The sequence below is a fragment of the Grampus griseus genome (genome assembly GCF_964374135.1).
Source record: "Grampus griseus genome assembly, chromosome: 1".
Classification (NCBI taxonomy): Eukaryota; Metazoa; Chordata; class Mammalia; order Artiodactyla; family Delphinidae; genus Grampus; species Grampus griseus.
The window spans coordinates 119,084,471-119,107,996 of NC_139017.1; the positions used below are offsets into that span (position 1 = coordinate 119,084,471).

Consider the following 23,526-nt stretch of genomic DNA (forward strand, 5'->3'; position numbering starts at 1 on the left):
AGATTTGACGGAGAAATCAATACCTTTACAGACAAGCAAAGGTTAAGAGAATTCAGCACCACCAAACCGGGTTTACAACAAATGCTAAAGGAACTTCTCTATGCAGGAAACACAAGAGAAGGAAAAGACGTACAATAACAAACCCAAAACAATTTAGAAAATGGCAATATGCACATACTTATCGATAACCACCTTAAATGTAAATGAATTAAATGCTCCAACCAAAAGACATAGACTGGCTGAATGGATACAAAAACAAGACCCTTATATATGCTGTTTCCAAGAGACCCACTTCAGATATGGGGATACATGTATATGTATAGCTGATTCACTTTGTTATAAAGCAGAAACTAACACACCATTGTAAAGCAATTATACTCCAATAAAGATGTTAAAAAAATTACAAAAAATAAAAAATCATGTAATACGTCAATTTCTTTCCTTTTTGTTTTTTTTTGGTAACAGCTTTATTGAGATATAACACACAGACGCAATTACCCCCTTTAAAATGTACGATTCACTGGTTTTTAGTATATTCAGCGCAGGCTCAGCAGCCATGGCTTACGGGCCCAGCCACTCCGCGGCATGTGGGATCTTCCCAGACCGGGGCACGAACCCATGTCCCCTGCATCAGCAGGCGGACTCTCAACCACTGTGCCACCAGGGGAGCCCCCCCATTTTCATCAACCCTGAAAGGAACGGTGTACCTTTAGCTACGGCATCTCAATCCTCCTCAGCTGTAGGCAATGACTAATCTACTTTCTGTTTCTATAGATTTACCTATACTGGACGTTTCCCAGTATTTCTGGGATTGGACGTATTTCTGAATTGGACTAAATTGTTTTCTGTAATATCCTATCCAACTCTGATATTAATGCTCCCTGAAGTGCCCCATCAAGCTGCAAGGCAGAACCAAACTTGCTTTGGAAAGAAGACAGCGTTTCTGAGTGTGAAAATAAGACATATAAATAAATATTTTAATAATGTGCCTACCTAAGCAGTTTTTTCTTCATAAACCTAATTAACCCGACATAGCAACTGTTATAGCCTGTTTGTGTTTGTAAAGATAAAAGTAATATAAGCAGTTTTGTAGTCTTCAAAGAACATTAAGGTTTCTTCTAGGACAAAGAACTATGCAGGGCTTCAGTATGAAATATATTTAGTTCCAGGTATAAAAATTTAATGGACTAAAGCTGCTTCATGTATCATAGACATTGCCAATGAAAGGATCCATTAATCAGTGTAAAAATAACTGCTCACACCTACATGCCTCTTGTTGAAATAATTCTGAATTTATCTTCACAAAAGATATAAATGATTAAAGACTTCAGTGTGGTGGAAATACTTGACTTTGCTTGAAATTTTGAAAAAATGAAAGAAAAAAGAGAAGGAACACACTCTTAGATTGAGTACATGTACTCTTACTAGGGTAATAGCTCCAAATTTGCTTTTGCCCTATTTTTTTTTTTCTCATCACCTCTGCTGACCCTTTTCCAGTTTCCCATAATCACTTTCTTCCTGTGGGCTGCTTCCAATTGGCCTTTGAGTATGTTTGTCTTCTCTTTCAATAATATAGATATGATTTAACAGGGAGGAGCTAATCAGAATCTCTGGAAGTTTGGGAGAATGCAAATACATGCTGTTTGAAAAAGCAAATTGAATATTATAATTTCTTTAATTTGCTTTCACTTATATTTTATTTTTTAATTAAAAAAATTTTAACAGACTGTGAATTTTTATGTTTATCCAAAGAGTCAAGACCTTAAAAAAAGATTCAAAAACACTATCGTAGAAATCTTTCCATGATCCCACCACTTATCAAGACACTGCCCAATATTGCCTTTTGAAGGAGCAATCAATATTCATTGCCTCCTTTTTCCTAACACAATTTATTTTCAATCCATTTTCATACTTTCTACTCCCACAAATTCATTAAAATATCCCTTACAGAGATATCTGACAATTTCCTAATTTCCAATTCTAATGACCAAAATAGGACACTATTTTGTTCAATGTCAACATAATTCTTCCTCCTTTGAAGTACTTTCCTTTTTCCCAGTCACCACAGAATTATAACTTTATTCGTTTATTTATGTAACACATATATTGATGAATATATACCAGGAATTGTTGTAAGAGCTCAAATAAGATAATAAGCAATTTAGATACAGTCCTTGCCTTAGTAGTGCTCATAATTCCTATCAGAGGTTACAAACAGGCCTCAATGGGAAATGATGTACATGGTTTGTACTGTATATGTGTACATGTATTTAAAACTAAAATTTGTGAATTAATGGTCAACAAACAAGTATCAGGAAACTTGATATAATTTCTGATTTTCTGAAATTTGGGACAATACTGGGCTTACATTCCTATATGGCAACGATTAACTGGACCTGAATATTGACTGCTCCCTTCACATAGGGCATAAATTCTCTAACTTGCTATAGTGTCCACTGCTTTTTGTATCTCAAAAACATTGAGTCTATTAGTTCCCATTTAACTTTGCTATATTATCTAACACCTTCATTTATTTATGTTAACTGCCTCATTCCTGAAAGCATGAGAGATTGTGACCCCTAATCTAGAGGAAGGTGAAGAGAAGTAACCAGAAAGTGAAATATAGCATTATTCACAGTGCGATAAGGTGCTAAGAGTACATGGTATGTAATCCAGCCCTGGGGGGATGGGGTCAGGGAATCCTCTTCAAGAAATAGTGCTGTCCAAAATAAGAACTGAAGGATATGTTAACATCTTTAGTTATAATCCTACTATCTTTTCGTTGAGAACATGTTCATTTAGAAAGAGATTATGAAGTATTTGGTTACTAAGAAGAAATGTGAGTATAAAAAAAATCCATCTTAAAGATTGCTCTAATTTGTGGGTATAAATATTCCCTAGTTCCTTAAAGTATGGATCAAGTCAGTGTTAAAAAGTAGCAATTTAACTGGAAGTTAAGTATGCAAAAGTGCTTTGGGTCCTGGATTTAGGACAGTTTTAAAAAAATCTCTCAACTTTGCAATCAAACACATATATTATGGAAAAAAATATATATATGGACAAAAGATACAGTGGTTTCCAGGCTATGAATCACCAGGATTAGAAAACACAGAGTTTTCTGATAGGCATGGTTGTGTAGCAATAAGAACCTAGGTCTAGTGACCCAGACAGAAATAGGCTTGAATTAAATTTTTCCCTCCTTCCTTGTCCTTCCCCTTTGTAATAAATATATAAAATAATTCTTCTAAATGACTGGAATGAGATCTTGCTAGACATCTACAGGATAGAATAACTGATCACTCAATATCTGCTTTTATCCCGTGAAATGCTAAAAAGAATCTGACTAATCAAAATGCTACTTTTTATTCACAAAGAAATTTCATCAAGTGGTTTGTCTGTATATGTGAGGTTAAATTAGATGATCTAATAAACTTTTGTTCATTAACATTCCTTTTTTTTGTGTGAGGTACACAGACCTCTCACTGTTGTGGCCTCTCCCATTGTGGAGCACAGGCTCCGGACGCACAGGCTCAGAGGCCATGGCTCACGGGGTCTAGCCGCTCCGCGGCATGTGGGATCTTCCCGGACCGGGGCACAAATCCGTGTCCCCTGAATCGGCAGGCGGACTCTCAACCACTGCGCCACCAGGGAAGCCCCATTAACATTCTTATTTAAAATCTTTGAAACTATATAAATCTCAATTTTTTCCCCAAAGTCTTGTATTTCATTTTAGGAGTACAATTTAGATACCATCTAAAGAAGTATGCCCCAAAGTGGAATGCAAATATGACAGGAGTCTTGTAAGGAAATATTCATTAAAGTACAAGAAGAAAATACTAGAAATTCTGCTTATGTTTATTTATATATAAAGATAATAAAATTTTACCAATATTTAACATGAAAATTTACACTGGTGGTCTCAGTTCATATATCAGTTTGTCATGTGTTACATACAGTACCCAAAGTATAAGAAATCAATACTTGGAATTCCAAATAGAGAGAAGATGAGAGTTGCCTGCATTTAATATATGAGTTTTAGCATTTAGTATATGAGGATTCATTATAGCTATGTGAGCCAAATTCAGTGGATTTATAGATTTTAATATCTTATTTTAACTGAATTGATCCTTTAAAAAATGGCATATTATCTTCAGAAAATTCCTGTGATGAAACTATAGATCAAATACATATTATTAATGTAAGAAGAAGAAAAGGAAAATGGCAGAGCTGCGTTTTTCATTCTACTTACCTGAGCTTTGTATAAGCTAAATTTCTAGGTAAAATTAATGGCAGTCTAATTATCTTTGAGTATAAATTTGTCAAAATATTTTGATATTATCAAAAATGATATTTGAAGTATGAATTTATGTCCACAAATTTTAACACTGTCTGCCAAAGAGTTTACTTTGCCTTGAGCTATTTACTGGTGATTTTTATTCACGATTATAATTTATAAAAAATTATATGCATTTTGAGGTGCTAATTTTATATGGCATATGATAAAAAATGTTTGGAGTCCATTGATCTAAGTATAGACTTCATTTCTTTGATATCTATTATTAGGTATTCTCATCTCTTCAGAATGCAATAATCCAGAGGACATGGTCCTTTTCTTTTTATTTTTCTGTGTAAAATAGCTGACACATTAGGTCTCTATTAAATGTTTATTGAAATAGAAGTTCAACAATAATAATTAGCTTTTATTAAGTATTTACTATGTGTTAGTATTTTGCTGCATGTCATACTGCATATGATTTGTCCTTTTTAAAACTGTAAACCACCCAATGAAATAGGTAATTCTATTTGCTCCATTTCAGAGAGACAGTGGGAGAGAGTAACTTGCCTGAAGATGAACACTATTAAGTCTTAGAACTGAGATATGAACATGAATAGTGTAGCTTTTAAGCTAACAGTATTTATTAAGGTACATTATTATATCAATAAATATCAAGTATTATTTGTACTAATGTTTGGGTACTCATTAATTTCTCAAGAGTATTTATCAAGGATCTTTTACAGGTCCTATACACTGAGGAATCAGAAAGAAAAAGACTCACTACCAAATTCGAATTTCACAGTCCAACATGTGAAATATAGAAATAAACAAATAATTACAAGTGCTGTAATAAAAAAGAATGTGAATGTGTAACTGAAACCCAAAAGATAGTACAGTAAAATCTGAGAGTTCAAGAAAGCTCAAGAAGACTCAGTTTACCTTGGTTTTAAATAAATAATACTTTCCTATCAGGAAAATAAATTAAAAAGTATTTAAGCAGAAGAAATAACAAGAATAAAAACACTGAAGTATGAAAGTGCTTAAACTAAAGAATGCAGTAATCTAGAACAGTGCTTTTCAAACTTTAGCCTGCAAACCTGCTTTCTGGGATTAAAAAAAAAAAGCAAATTCTGGTTGAATAGGGAGTGAGATTCTTCATTCCTAAAAATCTCTCATTTGAGGCAGATGCAGCTGATTCTCTGGCCACAATTTGAGTTGCAAGACTTGAACTGTGATCCTCAACATGTAGCCTTAGACTGCTTGCATCAAAACTGCCTTGACTCTTTGATAAAAAATTTATATTCTCAGCCTATCCTAGATGTACCAAATTAGATTGGTGTGAGATGGAGAGGGAAATATTCATTTTAAGCCTGTAGTTACCATATGATTCTCATGCACATTAAATTTGAAAACCATTAGGTTTGGAAGTTCAGAGCCTGCACAAAAAGAGTCTGGAAAGTAAATTCAGCAAAACTGTGAACTAAGGGATCTTGAATATCTAATTTAGGAGTTTGAATTTTATTAGACAGGCAATGGGTGACCATAGAAAGTTTTAAATGAACATTGACATTGTAGATTTGTGTCTTATGCAGATCACTTTAGAAGCAATCTAAAAATATATGGGATCATGACAGGATAACTTGTATGGATTTTCCCTACTGACAAGTGAAATCTATAAAGTGGAACAAAATATATGACACAACTATTCTCAGGCAATGAAGAACATGAAGAAAGAACTGTGATCTTGGGAGAAGGGAAAGATACAAAGTAAGCCCCCACAATATTCCATGATTGCCCTAGCCTTCTGCCTGAGAAAAAAAATTCAACACCTTTAAGGGAAGATGACATAATGAAGATTTCCTGTAACAAATAATATATAATGTCTAACATGCAATAAAAATTGATAAGTAAAGAAACCAGAAAATGTAACATGTAGTCAAAAGGAAAAGCATTCAATAGAACAAACACTAAGGTAATCCAGATGTTAGAAACAACAGATAAGGCACTTAAAGTAGTCACTAATGATAGGTTCAAGAATTTAAATGAAAATATGGAAAAATAAATGAACAGATGAGTAATCATAGCAGAGAAGATGAAATTATATTTTAACAGTAAGTGGAAATTCTGGAACTGAAAAATACATCTGAAATGAATAACTCTTAGTAGATTAGAATCAGATGGAAGATGGCAGAGAAATGGTGTTGAAACTGAATTCAAATAAACAGAAATAATCAAATTTTGAAAACAGAAAGGGGATTGAAAAAAATGAACAGAGATTTGGTAATATTTGGAAGATTATCAAACAATCTAACATACATATTTGAAAAAATAATGGTCAAAATTTCTGAATTTGATGAAAACGAATTTACAGATTTAAGAAACTCAATGTTCAAAAAGCATTGTACACAGGAAATCATACATAGGATTATTATAACCAATCTGCTGAAAACCAAAGATATTTTCTCTTCTCTTACTTTCTTTAAAAGATATTAATGCTTAACAGAAAAATTCTAACAACGTATTGGAGATTATACATGTATAGATGTAAGGTATACGGTAACAATAGTATAAAGAATAAAGATTGAGTGGAACTATATCATTGGAAGGGTCTTACATTTAAAGTGAAGTAGGCCAATATTAACAAAAATACCTGTGATATGTTAAGGATCTATAGTGTAATCACTAGAGTCATCAGTTAAAAAATAATGCATAGTACTTTTTTCTCTTTAAATGACATTGTTAAGAAAATGAAAAAGCAAGCCTAGAATGGGAGAAATTTTTTGCAAAATATATATCCAACAAAGAATCTGTATCCAGAATATATAAAAGTCTGTTACAATTCAAGAAAACAATAAAGCAAATTTAAAAATGGGAAAAAGTGTTCAACAGACACTATACCAAAAAAAATTTGGTGACAAGCAAATGAAAATCTATTCAATTTCATTAGTCACTGGGGCAATTCAATATATTCATAATGAGATACGAATACACACCTAATAGAATGGCTAAGATAAAATATACTGACCATATGAAGTGTTGGCAAAGATGTGGAACAACTACAATTCTAATACATTACTGATGGGATGGAAAATGATGTAGCTAGTTTGGTAAGGAGTTCGGCATTTTTTTATTAAAATTTAAAATGCACTTATGATATGACCCAGCAATTTCACTCCTAGATATTGCCCAAGAGAAATAAAAACATAGTTCAAACAAAGATTTGTACAAGAACGTTAATAGCAAATTTATTTATAATAGTCAAGATGTAAAGACAACCATCAACAAATCCTTCAACAGATGGACAGTTAAATAAACTGTGGTATATCCTTATAAGGGAATACAACTTTCCAATAAAAGAAATGAATTACTAAACACACAACAACAGCATTATGATAAGTGGGAGAAACCATATATAAAAGAAAACAAACTGAATAGATTGCATTCATATAAAATTCTAGAAAGGGGAAAACTATAGGGATAGAACAGACATCAGTGGTTTCCAGAGGTCAGGTGACATGGAGGAGGGAACTGATTGCATAAAGGTATGAGGGAACTTTTGTGTATGATAGAAAAGTGTTATATCATGATAGCAATGATGGTACATGAATATATATATTTTCAAAAGTCATCAACTTGTACACTTAAAATTGTGAATTTTATTGTGTATAAATTATACCTCAATAAATTTGACCCCTTAAAAAAACCCAACCAGGGCTTCCCTGGTGGCGCAGTGGTTGAGAGTCCGCCTGTCGATGCAGGGGACATGGATTCGTGCCCCGGTCTGGGAAGATCCCACATGCCGCGGAGCGGCTGGGCCCGTGAGCCATGGCCGCTAAGCCTGCCCGTCCGGAGCCTGTGCTCCGCAACGGGAGAGGCCACAACAGTGAGAGGCCCGCGTACCGAAGAAAAAAAAAAAAAAAAAAGTCAAGATGTTGCTAGAAACCAGAGATGCCCTCATTTGTGAAAAATACTCAGGTCTGAGGCAGGCCCAGCATTCGGGGGTGTGTAATTGAATGTGGCCAATAAAACGATTTGAAAATCACATTATTCATTTTGTGAGTATTAACAATAAAGTTCAATTGCAATATTTCTAAAAATCCAAAGAACTGTATGAAAATAATTGTTCTGTATTCATCAAAAATACTAAGATCAAGAAAGGCAAGGAAAGGCAGAGAAACTCCTTCAGTTTAAAGGAGACTACAGAGACAAGAAAACTAAAAATATATGACTCTGGATTGAATGCTAAACAACAAAAAAATAAACAGCTATAAATGACAGTATTGGGATAACTGACCACATTTGCATTTTGGGTATAGATTAGATAAAGAGCATAGTATCAATGTCACATTTTCTGATTTTGATAATTGTACTGTGAATATGTAAGTTAATTTCCTTTTTCTTAGGAAATAAAGATAAAAGTATTTAGTAGCTATAGGGAATGTTGCCTTTACTTCCAAATGATTCTGAAAAAAAATAGAGTGATGATGGAGATGGGACAAAATATAAACAATTAATAAATCTGGATAAAGTATATATAGGAGTTTCTTGTAATAGTCTGGAAATTATTTTGTTTAAAATAATACTGGGCTTCCCTGGTGGTGCAGTGGTTGAGAGTCCGCCTGCCAATGCAGGGGATACGGGTTCGTGCCCCGGTCTGGGAAGATCCCACATGCCGCGGAGCGGCTGGGCCCGTGAGCTATGGCCACTGAGCCTGTGTGTCCGGAGCCTGTGCTCCGCAGTGGGAGAGGCCACAACAGTGAGAGGCCTGCGTACAGAAAAAAAAAAAGCGTACAGAAAAGAAAAAAAAAATAAAACTAAAATAAGAATTAAAATATATGGGGGAAGAGAATCACAGCCCAAAATGAATCAGATGCCTACTGCAGTAGTCCAGGGAAGGTATAATTAGAACTATATTTAATACAATAGTAGTATGAATGGCTACTTTATATTGTTTCTATGTTTAAAGTGGAATGGTAAAGTTAATTTGTTTTTATCTTTGTTAAGAAATAAGTAATCATGCATTCTGTTATGGCCTCTTAAGAATCTTTGCCTACCTTGTGTCCTAAGATTCTAAATTTGTTTAAATTTGTTATAAAAAAGTTATAGTCCATATATCCTTCTGTAAAATATAAGAAAACAGAATAACTAGAGCAAAGAGAACTCTAAAAATGGAAATTTAGGTTTGATAAACAGAGGTGGAAGAACTATATTTTCTTAAGATTGTAGCCTTAGGTCATTCAGAACCCATTTGTGTGGCTGTGTCATGCTAAATCTTGGGAAAATGAACTAATACAGAGAGAATATCCCAGACAGTCAAATTCAGAATTCATGGTTTCACAATACCACCTTGACTATCCACCACCAGCTTCCTATTCCTTGAAACTCTTCTACTTTAACCTCCTGCCATTCAGCAGAAAGGCCGGTGTCAGACTCTATTTCCTACACCCTGAACTCAGTCTCCATTCAAGTTTTGTAGGATGATTAGTAGGTATTAAGACAATTTAGCACTTACTGACACTTTTTCCCAGAAGGAATCGGACAAATTGACTAGGCATTGATGGGGCCGGAAAAAGGATGAGCATTAGAGCATTTGCATGATGAATCACAGGAATATGTGAATGTGAATCATGGGAAAATATGGCTCTCTTCCCCCACAGTGATAAACTCTCTAAAGGTTGGGGGAGGGTTGCAAAGTGAAAGTGATCCAGATACAAGCAAAGGGCTGTCCCCAGCCCCGCCTCTGCCACCACCACACCTGCACATACAAAACTGAAATAAAATCCTGTCACAGACTCACATGACATTGAGAAAGAACAAAATATTTTGTAATATAACAGTAAGACTCAACTGTACTTGATTCTAATCATTATCCTAACATTTACTGGATAACCAACTTTAATCTTCAATTTTCTTTTCAGTAAAATAAGGACTAATATGAAACTCACCAAGTTATTTTAATGATAGAAGAAATAATGTATATAAAACCTAGAGTGATATTTAGCTCATAATAAGTACAGAGTAAGTTGAAACTTACTACAATCAGAAAATGAACATTTATATTTAATTTATATGTTACATAAATTCATATTTATGACAATCTCAAGGATCTGTCCCAACACTGAGTATCCCAGCCTTTCCAATCCACTTTTATATTTACTTTATGATCAGGTACTGAGATTATGTTGGAACCAAGGATTAATGTAAGGAAAAAAACAACTGAAGCAAAAGTAGGAGAAATAAAAGAAAGACGCTAAAGAGAACCCTAGAAGTATATTTTTATTAAGGAAAACATGCAGAAAAATGCAGCTTCAATGTGTTTCTTTCATCCTCAAATGCAGCCTCATCTTCTGCACAGAGGCAGCTTGGTCTCCTTGTAGGGAGCTCTGGCAAGAGAACCAGATTGCCAAGTCTTAAATTCTGGCTAACCACTAGCTATCCATGTAACCCTGGAGATAATAATAGTATTCATTCTCAGGGTTCTTGTGAAAATTAAATGAGATAAACATGGAAAGCAATAAAAAAGAATGTGTTTTGATGATATCTGCTCAACAAAGAGTTAGCTAGAAGTTTATCCAGTAATGTAATTCTGTGGTCACTCTGCATATTTTCCATGATCACTAATTTGCAAAAAAAAAAAAAGCCTACAGATACACATCATCTTTGGTTCTAATACAAAACTTTTGTACCTTGTAAACTGCCAAATGCAAGGCTGTAAATCCATTTCTTGTCAGTCGAGATGGGCGGAGACCTTTTAACATAAGGGTTCTAATATGTGACTTGTTGCCTTAGAGAAAAAATGAAAAAAGTTAAATTGTGGGGATAGACTAAGTGACTTAAAAATCTCTCTTTAACTTAATGATAAATATCACACTGATGTATGAAAATGTCAGACTGCTGTTCTGGAGGCCATTTGTAAAGTTTTCTGTTAATTGACAGCCTTAGTAGTGAACATTTCTACATTTATAAAACTTTGTATCAGTGCTGTATATTTTAATGCATTTGTGTTACATTTTTTATTTGGTGCTCTCCTCATCATGTTTTAAACCATAAAAACATGAAAAAATTCACCCTAGTAAACTATTTGTGAAAAAGCTTAGATAGAAATCTAGCTGTGCAGGATTCATCAGAACATCATTAGCAATGGAGATTATTTAGATCAGAGAAATCTGGAGAAAATGCCTGAGGTTGGGAAGGCGTGTTTAAATTTGGGAAGAAGATCTGTTAAGTAGGGTCTGTTTGGGAGGAGTGGTTAAGGGATATGTTTAGTATCAATACTATATATTAGTGTTCTTTTAAAAACTGAGTTCAAAGGACACTAGTTTGGATTAACAAAAAACTATTCATTCACTAATTCAGTAAGTTTACTGAGTACCTACTATAAGCCAGGCACCATCCTAGGTGCTTGGGATATATTAATGAACCAAACATAACAAGATATGAGCGGAATTAAACTCTTAGTCTTCACTTTGATCAGTCTTCACTTCGGGATTTTATCTTTGGCATTTATTACCTTCCACATATCTTACTACAGACTGTGAAGCAACTGCTTGATGATATTTTGGGAAATGCTTTAAGTGCTTCTGAATTTAACCTTATCCATGACTGCCATGCCCGATACTGAAACATACTTTTTTTTTCCCCCAAGCAAATTTGATTCAAGGTAGGGGCGCAATAAAACTTAAATTCAGAGCTAAATCAATTGTAATATCTGCCTGGTAGTTAGTTACTTCTTCAGCTAAAGGTTATCAGGGTTCTAGGGGCAAAGCAAAAGAGGAAATCGGGTATGAATAGAATTCTCTTGCAGACTATTAATCAGTTCAAATCACTGACCATATAAACATATAGCCAGCTTATAAAGTATTGAGTTCCAAGCACTCACCTCCACAAATGCAACATAAATGAAGTAGAGACAGACCATTTTCTGTGCGGTAATTTAAATTGACTTTACTGAAGGCATCATCAGAACTGAAAAAAATATTTTACAGATGATTACAAATTTCAGCTTTTAGTTTATCATTTTTCATTTGAAAAATTATAATAGGGAATCCTGTTACTACAAATTCAGAAATATATCTTTTCTAGGATTCTTTTGTACCTAGAGAAAAGAATTTTGAGTATACCTCTAGATGAATAATAACTAAAATCATGAGAAAATAATATTAAAAGTTTGAGAGACCAAGTTTAAATTAAAGACTATCATACAAGTTCTATGTTCTACATATAATTTGAACTTTTCAGGACACCTTAATGAATTAAAATTTGTGTATAAGTAGAAAACACAGGTATTTGAAAATAAACCCATTTCTCTCACAATCAAAACCTTATATAATATTTAGGGAGAAATTCAAGAAATTCTCTCCAAAAAGAAAAAAAAAAGGTATCATTTGATAAGAGACTGGAGAAAGGAATACAGTCCCAATGTATTACAAATTCTGCCTGAAGCAAAGTTTCCTTATACTCTGACTGGGTCAGATTTCACAGATAAAGAAGGTCTAAACTCTGATAAGGTACTATGATACAGTCCCAGGTGGGAAGAGAAGTAGTGTTAGTGATTCAATTAATGAAATCCTTGCCTTTGAACAAAGACCATTGCACCAGGAGGGCCCTAGAGAACCACAGGTAGCCTTTGAAAAAAATGTAAAGCTAAAATTCTCGACCTCTTGAGGTCACTGGTACTGCCAGGACATTTTTCAGTAGAAATGAGATCATATCTTTGGCCTCCCAGGTTAATTTCAAGCTGCCTCCTACCTATTCAAATCTCCAGCAGCTTTAGTGAGATAGCAAAGTCTTTGGTGAATGAGCCTTCCATATCATTTGTAAAGTACTTACACTTGAAAGGTACTATAAATTCAGAACATTATCATCAAGGCACCTAGTTAAGAACTTCAAAAGCTACTGAAATTTTAAAACAGAAAAAGAAAAGGTGCTATTCTCCAGGCTGCTGCTAAAAAGAGAAGCCTCTAATTCCAGGGATTTTGAAGGATTTCAGTGAAATGCTTTAATTAGAAATGGCAAGTCCAGTGGTTTGTTTTCATAGACATGGAAATATTGCAGAACTTTCTCACCCTCTTCACTTTCTTGCTTTCCATATTCAACTTCCCAGTAGCAAAGTCCACAGACATAGTTACTCACATTGAGAAATATACCTCAACTTGCTTTGGAATGTCACACGTTGAAGTACAATGAACACCAAGTCATTTTTACAAATGTTGCTAATATAATATAGCAAGGAGCCCAGGATTTCATGAAAAATAGTTAAGAATTCAACTCACTTCTATCTGCACCTTCCCCAGCTGAATGAACAATGCAAACAAACAAAAAAATCTGATGAAAATACCACTATTTAAAATGTCTACCAAAGGAGCCTAATTGTAAATGGTATAGCTATTTCATGGTATGAACAGAAACTTTACAAAATAATATGGTTCTTGGAAATATGTGGCCTTTGCCTGAGCCAGACATCTGAATTCTCAAAGCCAGGTGTATTATAGATGTCTTGGAGAAATTCAACTAATAGGTACTACTAAATAAAGTACACTCAGCAGCCCAACTTGGAAATGCATTCATAGTTCTCCGTGGTTATGATTTCAAATAGTACAGGTTTTCTGAAAAGCTGAACTCTGCTTTTAAAGCTAGGTAGACTGGATTTCTCTCTTAAAGTTTATAGGAAATTAGTGTCCATAAATAAAAAGGAAAATAAAACTGTAGCTAGCAGTTGAAGATGTTGATTGACAGTGATTCAGAAGCTCTGAGCTGCTTTGGCTTTCCTTCCTTGGTCCTTCCATTATCTAGCAAATGAAATACACAATAAGAACACAAGACAGAAAACAAAGTATTGGAGTGGGGCAGGAGAGGGAAGCCTTCTGTTAAATGTAAAGAACTATACAACCTTCAGCCTAAGAGAAAAAGGGAGAAGGAAGTATTGACACTTTCTTTTGAGCTAACTATAACAAAATGAATGGCAAATACTGAAAGAAGATAAAGCTTGAGAGCGCCTCTGTAGCAATAAACTCTTGAGAAAAATTAGTTTTTCAATGTGTATCTCTAATATTATACAGCAATACATACCATGTTTTGATGTTTTAAAAGTGGAAAAAATCATTTCAGCAGTGTAGGTACTTAAATCTTGGGCCTTGTATTCACACCAGGACTGAAATCGTATCCTGTTCCTGTCTTTAAGTAGTGCTTTTTTTTTTCTCTTTTTCTCCAATTTGGGCAAGTTATTTAACCTCCTCAAGTCTCACTTTCTTCAGTTATAAAATTATTAAAATGATTCACATGACATTGTGTTGTGAAGAAAAATGGAATTAAGTGCTTACTATAGTACTTGGTACATGATATGTTATCATTACTATTTTTAGCAAGTTTACTGTGAATGTACAACTCTCCTTTTGTAGTCTAAGTCTTGAGAGAACTTTAGCACAATTTTCAAACCAAGTTTGAACTTCTTTGACCTCTCACATTTCACAACCTGTAAAATTTCCCTATTTTGACCAAGTTGACTGTTGTGACATCTAATACCTATCAGTGATTCAGAGCAACTACTAGAATCACAGTTTTGTAATACAAGTCCAGCAGCATCATTACTATGGGGAAGGCATTTTCAACACTGGAGATATTAAAAGAACAACAAAATCCAAAGGAAAAAATGGTTGTGCTGAAAATCATTTTATGGCGAAGGTAGACTCAATTGCTTTCTTTTTCCAAGTTCTAACTTTGATGGTATATTCAATCAGTCTGGCACGACACCTACTGAACACCCAACTGTGTGCTCCACCTCTGTTCTTAATGCTCATTTCAGGTTGTTTTCAACAGTCTACTTGATAGGAACTGTTCACTAATTCCTGGATCATTTAAGTGCATCAGTCTTGGGAACACGCACAATAGAGAGAATCCTGCAGTTGACCTTAGCATTAGTCCTGATCTCTAATGCTCCAAGCAGCTTTGCAAAGAAAGTAAACACTGAATAAACAGAAAAAATAAGGTGATAAAGTCTATTGCTTTATTTAAAAAAAAAACACTAAATGAATGTATATTGTTTACATAAATAAGACTGAAAGTATGAATTATATTAGAGACTTTTTATTCAACAATCATTCTTTAACTTACTGAATCTTACGCTAGATTTGACCATTCATAAGTAAATCAGTATACAGTCCTAAATAGCTCCTTATCAAAACTGAGCTGTAGTCTCTTACTTTTATTTTCCTCTTGAATTCTATTTTCCCTGAACTCATGCAACATCTATTAATGCCAAAAAAATGAATAAACAGAGAATAGACTCCCACAGTGTTTGTCAGTTAAGCACAATTTTAATAGTAACATTTTTATCTTAACTTTAATAACTGGAATGTAATTTTTTTTTTAATGAGAGTTACTTTGGGGCTATACTTGAATCCTAATTCTCACTTCCTGTTAACTTCTAGTCAAATGTTCCTGTCAAATGTTTGATACATGCAATTAAAATATTCGAGATTTTAAAGCAATCATTCCTAGGGGAGATATTTTCCCTTCTTTTGTCTCTTCTAAAGGAACTGTATGTGTCAAATTGACTGCCAGTTGAGCATCACTTATGTATTCTAATATCCTAAGCTCAATTTATTTTTTAATTTTCCCTTACATTTTTTATCACCTGCCATGCCATACTGTAACTTAACATATCCTAATGAGTTCACAGTGCTTGCTGGTGCATGAATGAAGTTCCTAATTAAAATGAAGTCACTATATGAATATATTTCTAATAGTAAATTCTGTCCTTCATCATTAAAAATGGTAGTTTGGGGCACAAAGGTTACTTTCTTTCTTGTAGCATAATAAACTCTTTTCTTAGCCTTTACCTTTTATCCAGAAAAGTATGCAGTTTTGTGATCCAATTAAACTTCTCATGACCTCATCCTTTCAGGAGGATATCTGACATGTTCACAAATGGAAACTTATTAAAATGTAACATTTGAACACTTGGCCAAAGCCAAAATATTCAGATAGGTAGAAAAATTTCTTAAATTAATTCATTGGCTGAAATGTAGGTAAAGGCCAAGAAAGTAGAAAGAAGGTAAAAATTTGTTATGGATCATCTAGTTTCCAAAATTGATAATTTAGGTTTCAAATGGCTGGTTGTAACCTCTTGTGCAGTTCTTGATGGCTGCTGCTGATTTTCCCCCAAACAATAAAAACAGAAGAATCATCAATAAGATCTGTTCCCAAGATATATCCCCAAGAAACATCCAGAAACATATTTGTCCAATATGTTCCAGATCAAATCTGCAAACTGACAATATGAAGCATATTCATTCTTTCATTCATACAATAAACAATTATTGAGCTACAGTGGCAGGGTAAGAATAATTAAGGATGATAAAACTGGTACAATAATAATTATTATCTCATAGGGTTATTGTGAGGTTTAAATGGGTTAGATCTTTTAAGACTTTTATAAATACTAGCTGCTATAATAACTTTTATTTCTAAAGCATTGATATTATTTTAACTTTTTTATTGTTTTGCTTTGCATTTGAGAAGGGGGATAGGAAAGTGAAAGGGAAGATGGAGGCAGTATGGAATAGGAGGGAAGAATAGCGGGAGGATAAAAGGGGGAGAGATAGTGAGAGCGAGTGATGTACTAAACTAGAGAGAAAGAGACAGAGACAGGGACAGAAACAGTGTTTGATATCAGGCTGCTTCAAGGTTTTTTACAAGATATTCCTGTAAAACTATTACTTAGCTAGTTTTACCTAGACAAGCAAGAAAAGAAATAGAGAGGTAGACAGTCTTGGGACAATGTGAAGTCTCTGCTTTTTGGTTTGAGGTCTTTTCGTTGTTGTTTTCTGTTTCATTGCTAATTAACACAATGCACTTATCAAACATACCAAATAATCCTTTCACTCAATTTTATTTTTTTTTAAGATAGAATTTACTTCCTCAATACTCTACTTAGCACCTTGATAGAGAATTTTACTCTCCTTTGGTAAGGTCAGTCTGTGATGTTTCTGGAGCTATTCATTTTATAATAGCTAATTTTCATAATTGGTTATAGTTCTGAAAAAGTAGGTTTTTGGAAGATATTTCATTTGGATCATAAGTATGGTGGACTGCAGCTGGGCCCAGAGGAACTTTTCAGGGAGAAAATAAGCAGGAAAGTACATCTCAGAAAACTTCCTTCGTTTTTTTTCTTTTTCAGTTCTTCTAAATAGTGCAAGTGCTTTCCCATGGAACAGAGCATCCTCTTGACTACTTTTATTTATTAAACCTAATCAATTTCAAAGTGAGATATTAGCATTATTGACCAAGGTATATCTACTCAATGCCAAAATGAGATTAAAAATGAGAAAAAATAGGGTTTTTCTGATTATGTTGAAAAGTCATAGCACTGAAAAATTATAACTTCTTTGGAATCTCTTCATAGACATATTACAGATTAAGCAGATTAAAAGTAGGCTTGACAATGAAATCAGAAAAACATAGTTCTAAAATTTCTAAAGATTTAAAAACATTGAAACAAAATAATTTAATTGGAAGCCTTTTAAAAGTTGCATGTGGAGACCCATCATGTAAGTGGTTTTCAAAGTTCATGTAAGGGCCCGTGTATCACCAAGGTGTGGGAGTGGGAGTGTAAAATATATTCTTCCACTCCCACATGCAGGGACAGTTCTAGTACACAGGACATAGCAAACTTGTAGAGTGGCACGGGGTAGGTGAAAAGTTTTCAAAGATAATTCTTATCCATAGTTCTTTCCCCTTCCTAGTTTGAGAACTAAGATCATGAAGATCATACATTTTGAAGTGAAGTACAGATGGGTGGAATCCCTGCACAACTGTACAAGTTGTGTAACCTGGCTCAAGCCAGTTTACTTTGATTAGTCTTATTTTCTTCAGGTATAAAATGGCAAGCTCAATACCTACTCCAGAAGGATGTGAACATAAACAATGACGATTAGTTTTTAACTAACATTTTTGAGTGTTTACCATGTGCCAGTCACCGAGCTCAAAGCACCTTACATATATACATTTACGATTACATGAGCTAATGCATATTAAAATACCTAGAAGCATGCCTGGCATATGGTAGGTGCTAAGTTGTTAATTTGTTTTTCTTTCAAGTGCTATACAAATAGTTATTACAAATACATACAAATATAAATAAAGCTAAGTAGACAAAGAAGCTGCCTTTAGTGAACATGTATACTAGTGGTTAGACAGACCTGTAAAATGAATAAAGACAGCACCAGGTAGTAAGTGCTATTATATTGATAAATGTAAAGATCAGAGAGAGCAAAGAGGAGGAAATAACCACACAATATACTCCAGTGTACCACTTCTGTCTTTCCTTCTTCTGCCTTCTCTATTTCCTCATTTGTTCCAGTCTCTCCTCTATTATCTCAACAAATGTTCAAAATTATGAATGAATTCAACTTTATCGTGGAAGATGAAGGAACATTCAATTTCCATTAGCAAGCTCTTTTTTCAAAGCTGCTATAAATTGGCATAAGCAAGATAATGGTTTAGTTCTGTTTGTCTTTTTTAAGTTTAGAATTTATATAGCTCTGTACTATATTGTGGGTGAAAGATATTCCAGGAGGTTGTGTATTTGAGGTGACATAAGTTTTGCTTTATGATGCAGAAAATCTCTTTTAATGAGTGGAATTAGTATCTACCATGAATGCTATAAAGAAACTTGTCAATAAGTGAAAACAACCAAAAAAGCTGCAAAAAGAAAAACCACAGGCAAATCTATGTTTACACTAGTGATCTATGGCTCTAGTATTAAATACTCCTTTTTAGGCACCTTATAGTTTTCCTTCTATCTATATGTTTAGAGGAAGCCTGATGTCAAGCAGCATTACACAGTTGTCCATCACAAAAGTATTTCTTACATCACATAAATCATGAATAAAGATGAGAAAGAAAGATTCTAAGATTTAACACCTAAAATGTCCTAGATACTCGATTAAATGTGATCTCATACAATATAATGTTTAAACTTCCCAACTACTCTGAAAATTTTGGTGTGTAAGCCAATGAGTAAGACAATTTATATTCTCAATATTCCATTCTTTTCTTTCCTTGTCATCCATCATATTATTCTAGAGAAAAGAAAATCCTGAGAACTCTGCCCTAGGCAGGATCGACTTTCTTTCCCTATGATGCTATCTGCCTTGATGGAAGCAGACAAAGCAGAGTGCTCTGGTTCTGGTTGTTTGTTTGTTTGCTCCCTTGACTCTCTGCAGACCATACTAGTTGCCTGCTTTCTGTTTTCATATTCCTCATCCCTTCACCCACATCACCACAGACAGAGTTCTCAGTGCAACTTAGGTATCTTTCTAGAAGTGTAGTTTTCAAACTTTAGCTGAAGTATCATTTTTAGCATGCAAAAGTATTACCTGGGGAGCTTGTTAAAAATTCAGGTCTCTGGAAATCATCCCCAGAGATTCTAATTCATTTGATATGGGGTAGAATCATGGATTCTAAAATTTTTGCAAGAACTGCTGGCTATTTTACTGCGGGAGGTCCTTAGCCCTTGGAGAAACATGATTCTAGGCTGTGGGTAATCCTCTCCTCAGCCTCATTATTATCACTTCTGGCTAATGGGACATTTCTGTAGGTTCTTTAATGGCTTCAGCACCAGGCTACCAGTCTTCCTCTCCTCAAAATGCCCTACCATTATTCTCAGGGAATTTGACATCCATTTTGATGAGCCTTCTAATACTCTAGTCTGAAAATTCTTCAAATACCTCTTGATTACAATCTTTAAAAGTTATACTTCAGATTTTGGCACCATTTTGAATTGTTCTAACATTTTACATTTTTATTTTTGAAAACATCCTCTTGATATAAAAACACTTTATCCTAATTTTCTCACTTCTTAACTTTGAATAAACTATTTGTTACTCTCACTTGGTAATAAAGTCTTCAGTCTTTCAGACTGCCCTTATTTACCCAATCAATCATGATAATAGAAACCTCCAGTTATTCAATGCTTACTGTGCGTTAGTCTCTGTACTCAGCATTTGACATCATTTTTCAAATGTCCTGTAAGGTCGTTATTATTAACCTCATTTTACAGATGAAAATAAGCCTCAAGGAGATTAAGTAATATACACAAAGATACATTTCTTGTAAATAAAAGAAACTGGATTTAAAACTATGGTTGCAAAATCCTTATGCTGACTGACACAGCTTTCTGACTCAGCTTAGGTAAAATGGTCAAGACATTAAGTTTTCTTGCTACCAGTAGACTTTCCATGGTACTCATCCATTCTTGCCTATATATCTTTCCTCAACTATGACTTTTATCTGGAATGCTTTACAAAACCAATGAATAAATCAAGACAACAAACCTTCTTTTTTTGTATTTGAAAGCCATCTTGTTTTTTCTTCTACTTAGCACTTGTCATAGGCTGTCTTCTGTGAGTTATTTATATATGCCTTTCCCTTCAACCAGATTGTGAAACTCTGGGAGCAAGAATCAGCGTGTAGTAGGAAGCTGGGGAGACCTTGCTACAAATCCCAGTTCCAGTGCTTACTGACCATATGACTTTGACAAATCTAACGTCTCTGCTCCTTACTTTATTATCCACCAGAAGTAATATTATCTATCACACAGGGTCATGGTGTAGATTAAATAATGGTTTATATTTGATGTGTCTGGAATAACACCTTGAATATAGCTGGTACAATAAATCCAGCTACCGTAGGACCTGCAGAAACAGCTGCTTGTTGTTGATGTGGTAAGAGAAAAAAGTACATTTCAAGCTTAATCCTTAAAAGGATATGTCTGTTTAAATTAGTCTTGACATATTTGCATAATAGTTCCCAAATTTAAAAAATAACAACAAATAAATGAGATTTTAACTTTATAAAGTTGAGGAAAATCTCCAATTTGATCACATTTCATTCAGCATATTTATCTGTCAATAAGAGCTAGAGGGTTTATGATTAAGTTCTACATTTATAGCTCTTTTCCAACAAAATTAATATGTGTGTATAAATCTATTATACCAAAGTGCCAGTCACATCTCTACAGGGCTTTCAAATATTTTCCCATAAGTGAGCATATGATAATACTTGCAAAAGTCATCCCAGTGTATCTCATCATGAGTGTCAAAGCTGAGTTAATCATTTTGGGCTAAATAACATGGAAAATTAACTACTTCCCAAACCATAAATTGAATACTTATGAAGGCCTTATTAACCCACTGACAAATTTTATATAAACTATATTATACATGGGTAATTTTATTTGCCAGTTATGTGAGCTTTGTATGTTTACAATATCTGAAATTTCTTTTGAAAAGTATGTCATTTGGTCATTGCTTTACACTTATTTTCCGAGTAAAATGGTTAGAATCCTTTGTCATTAGTGGGTTACATGAATAACACAGCTGTAAGTGAACATGGCTAATTGGCTTTTGTGGAACTTTTCCTCAGTCAGGCAGCTAACTTAAATTGACTCTCCAAAATACATTGTTTCTCAATGCCAAGATTCAATTTCTCCAAAAGGTTGCTTGTGTATATAAGGGCTCTGCCCTTCTTTTCTGAACATTTTGTGTCTTACAAGGTTGTGACAATATGCCAGATTATTTTTATCTTGTTATCATGGAACAAAACCCACTGAAAGCCTGAAGCCAATATTACACATTGGTATATGATTGTTCAGGGGAAGAATGATACACAGTTTCATTAACAGACAGCGTTTCAATGTCAAGAGACCAAAGGGTTTGTTAAAATTGGAGTTCTCTAGTAGTCCAAAAAGAAAAATGTGGCCAACATTCTACCACCATTTGGGAAGAGAAGTCTTACTGTTTGTTGCTGGCATGGCTCACAAGAATGATCTAATTCTAGAGAAGATTATTCAGATCAGCAACAGTTTGTATTCAAAGGCTAGCCTTTAGGTTCCTTTCTCTTTAAACTTTAGTGATGGGAACAGGCAAGGCATATTTTAAGGAGATAAGATATTTGCATTTTAGGGGCTATATGAATGGGCAGGAAGAGATAACCTTATATTCTAAGGTTAACATAGGAGGTTATATGGGTTGTGTTTTTAAACACAGATACAGCTAAAAACTAGATCAACAATGAAAACACTTATACAGAGAAATAATAACTGACAACTTTACCCAAATATATGCCTTAGTTCTGTAAGTTCTTTTTCTTTGATCCGCAGGTCATCTTCTAATCTTTCTATTACAATAACGTAAGATTCACTGACTTTCTTCTTCCATTCATCTAGTAAGGAAAAACAAAAGGGATTGACTCATAGCTCTTTTGCAAAATGTAGACACAGATCATAACATACAAGTGATTAAAACTCTGTTTTTTACTCTGAATTATACAATACTTAATTTAAATTACTGATTGTGAGTTTAAAATGCAGATGTTTATATTTAAAATGCAATCATATTGAATCGTAGTAATTAAGAACCCATTTGATATTGGATAATATATTTACATAGAAGAATATATTTGACTTATTTCATTTGATTTTATTGCATTATAATTATAGCAATCTCTAGTTGCCAGACAAGAATTTTTAGGTTTTAAATACTAGATACTTAAGATGTAATCCTAAAATCCCTATATTCAACAGTATTCCAAAAATTTTTCTGTAACATTATACCTAGGAACTAGTAGAAACAGAAAATTATAAGAAATTTTCTGTTTTTCTCTAAAGATCTTTCAGAGAAAAATAATTTGAGTTCAGATAATCTTCTTAACACTTTCATATAATATGTTATCTTATACTCTTGTAAAAATTAGCAGATATTCCAGTGAAATGTTAACTATATATAACAACTATTGAACTATATTGTATTTAAAGATATAAGAATAATTACCAGTACAAGTTTGGGTTGGTCTGGATTTATAATTTCCCATTTGTTAGAAGATTCTTCTTTTCCCAAGTGCAGTTCCTCAGGTTACAAGATTCCAAGTTCAAGTGAAGTGGCAGTCCAGTTGAAAAATACTTTGATAGTCTGGCTAAAAATAAGCTGACCGCCAAATGGAATGTCATACAACAGTGACAAAGAACAAAATAGTTTGTGCTTTCAAGGGTGAAATCATAAAGGGAATTAATCAGTCTGTTTAAAAGAGCTGTATCAAAGATAAATAGTAAATGCTTCCATAAGATTATTTGCCTTCATCAATTGGCTATCTACCCATATATACCTTGATGGGCATTTCTTTAATCTAGAAAATGATTCAGTTACATCTGAGGTTCACAAAGAGCCATTAAAACTACCTAGATCTTCTTTCAG

At 33.8% G+C, this 23,526-nt stretch overlaps 1 protein-coding gene across 1 annotated transcript in view; it reads right to left on the bottom strand.

Annotated features, from left to right (window-relative positions):
* The window catches only part of TNNI3K (TNNI3 interacting kinase), a gene marked incomplete at both ends in the record, with an annotated part of 280,506 nt that extends 257,360 nt beyond the window's left edge, over window positions 1–23,146 (bottom strand). The window contains 4 exons of the mRNA XM_082669170.1: window positions 10,963–11,060; window positions 12,156–12,241; window positions 22,390–22,498; window positions 23,107–23,146. Coding sequence (XP_082525296.1) covers window positions 10,963–11,060; window positions 12,156–12,241; window positions 22,390–22,498; window positions 23,107–23,146 — 333 coding nt within the window. The remainder of the gene's footprint in view (window positions 1–10,962; window positions 11,061–12,155; window positions 12,242–22,389; window positions 22,499–23,106) is intronic.
* Window positions 23,147–23,526: the final 380 nt, after the last annotated feature.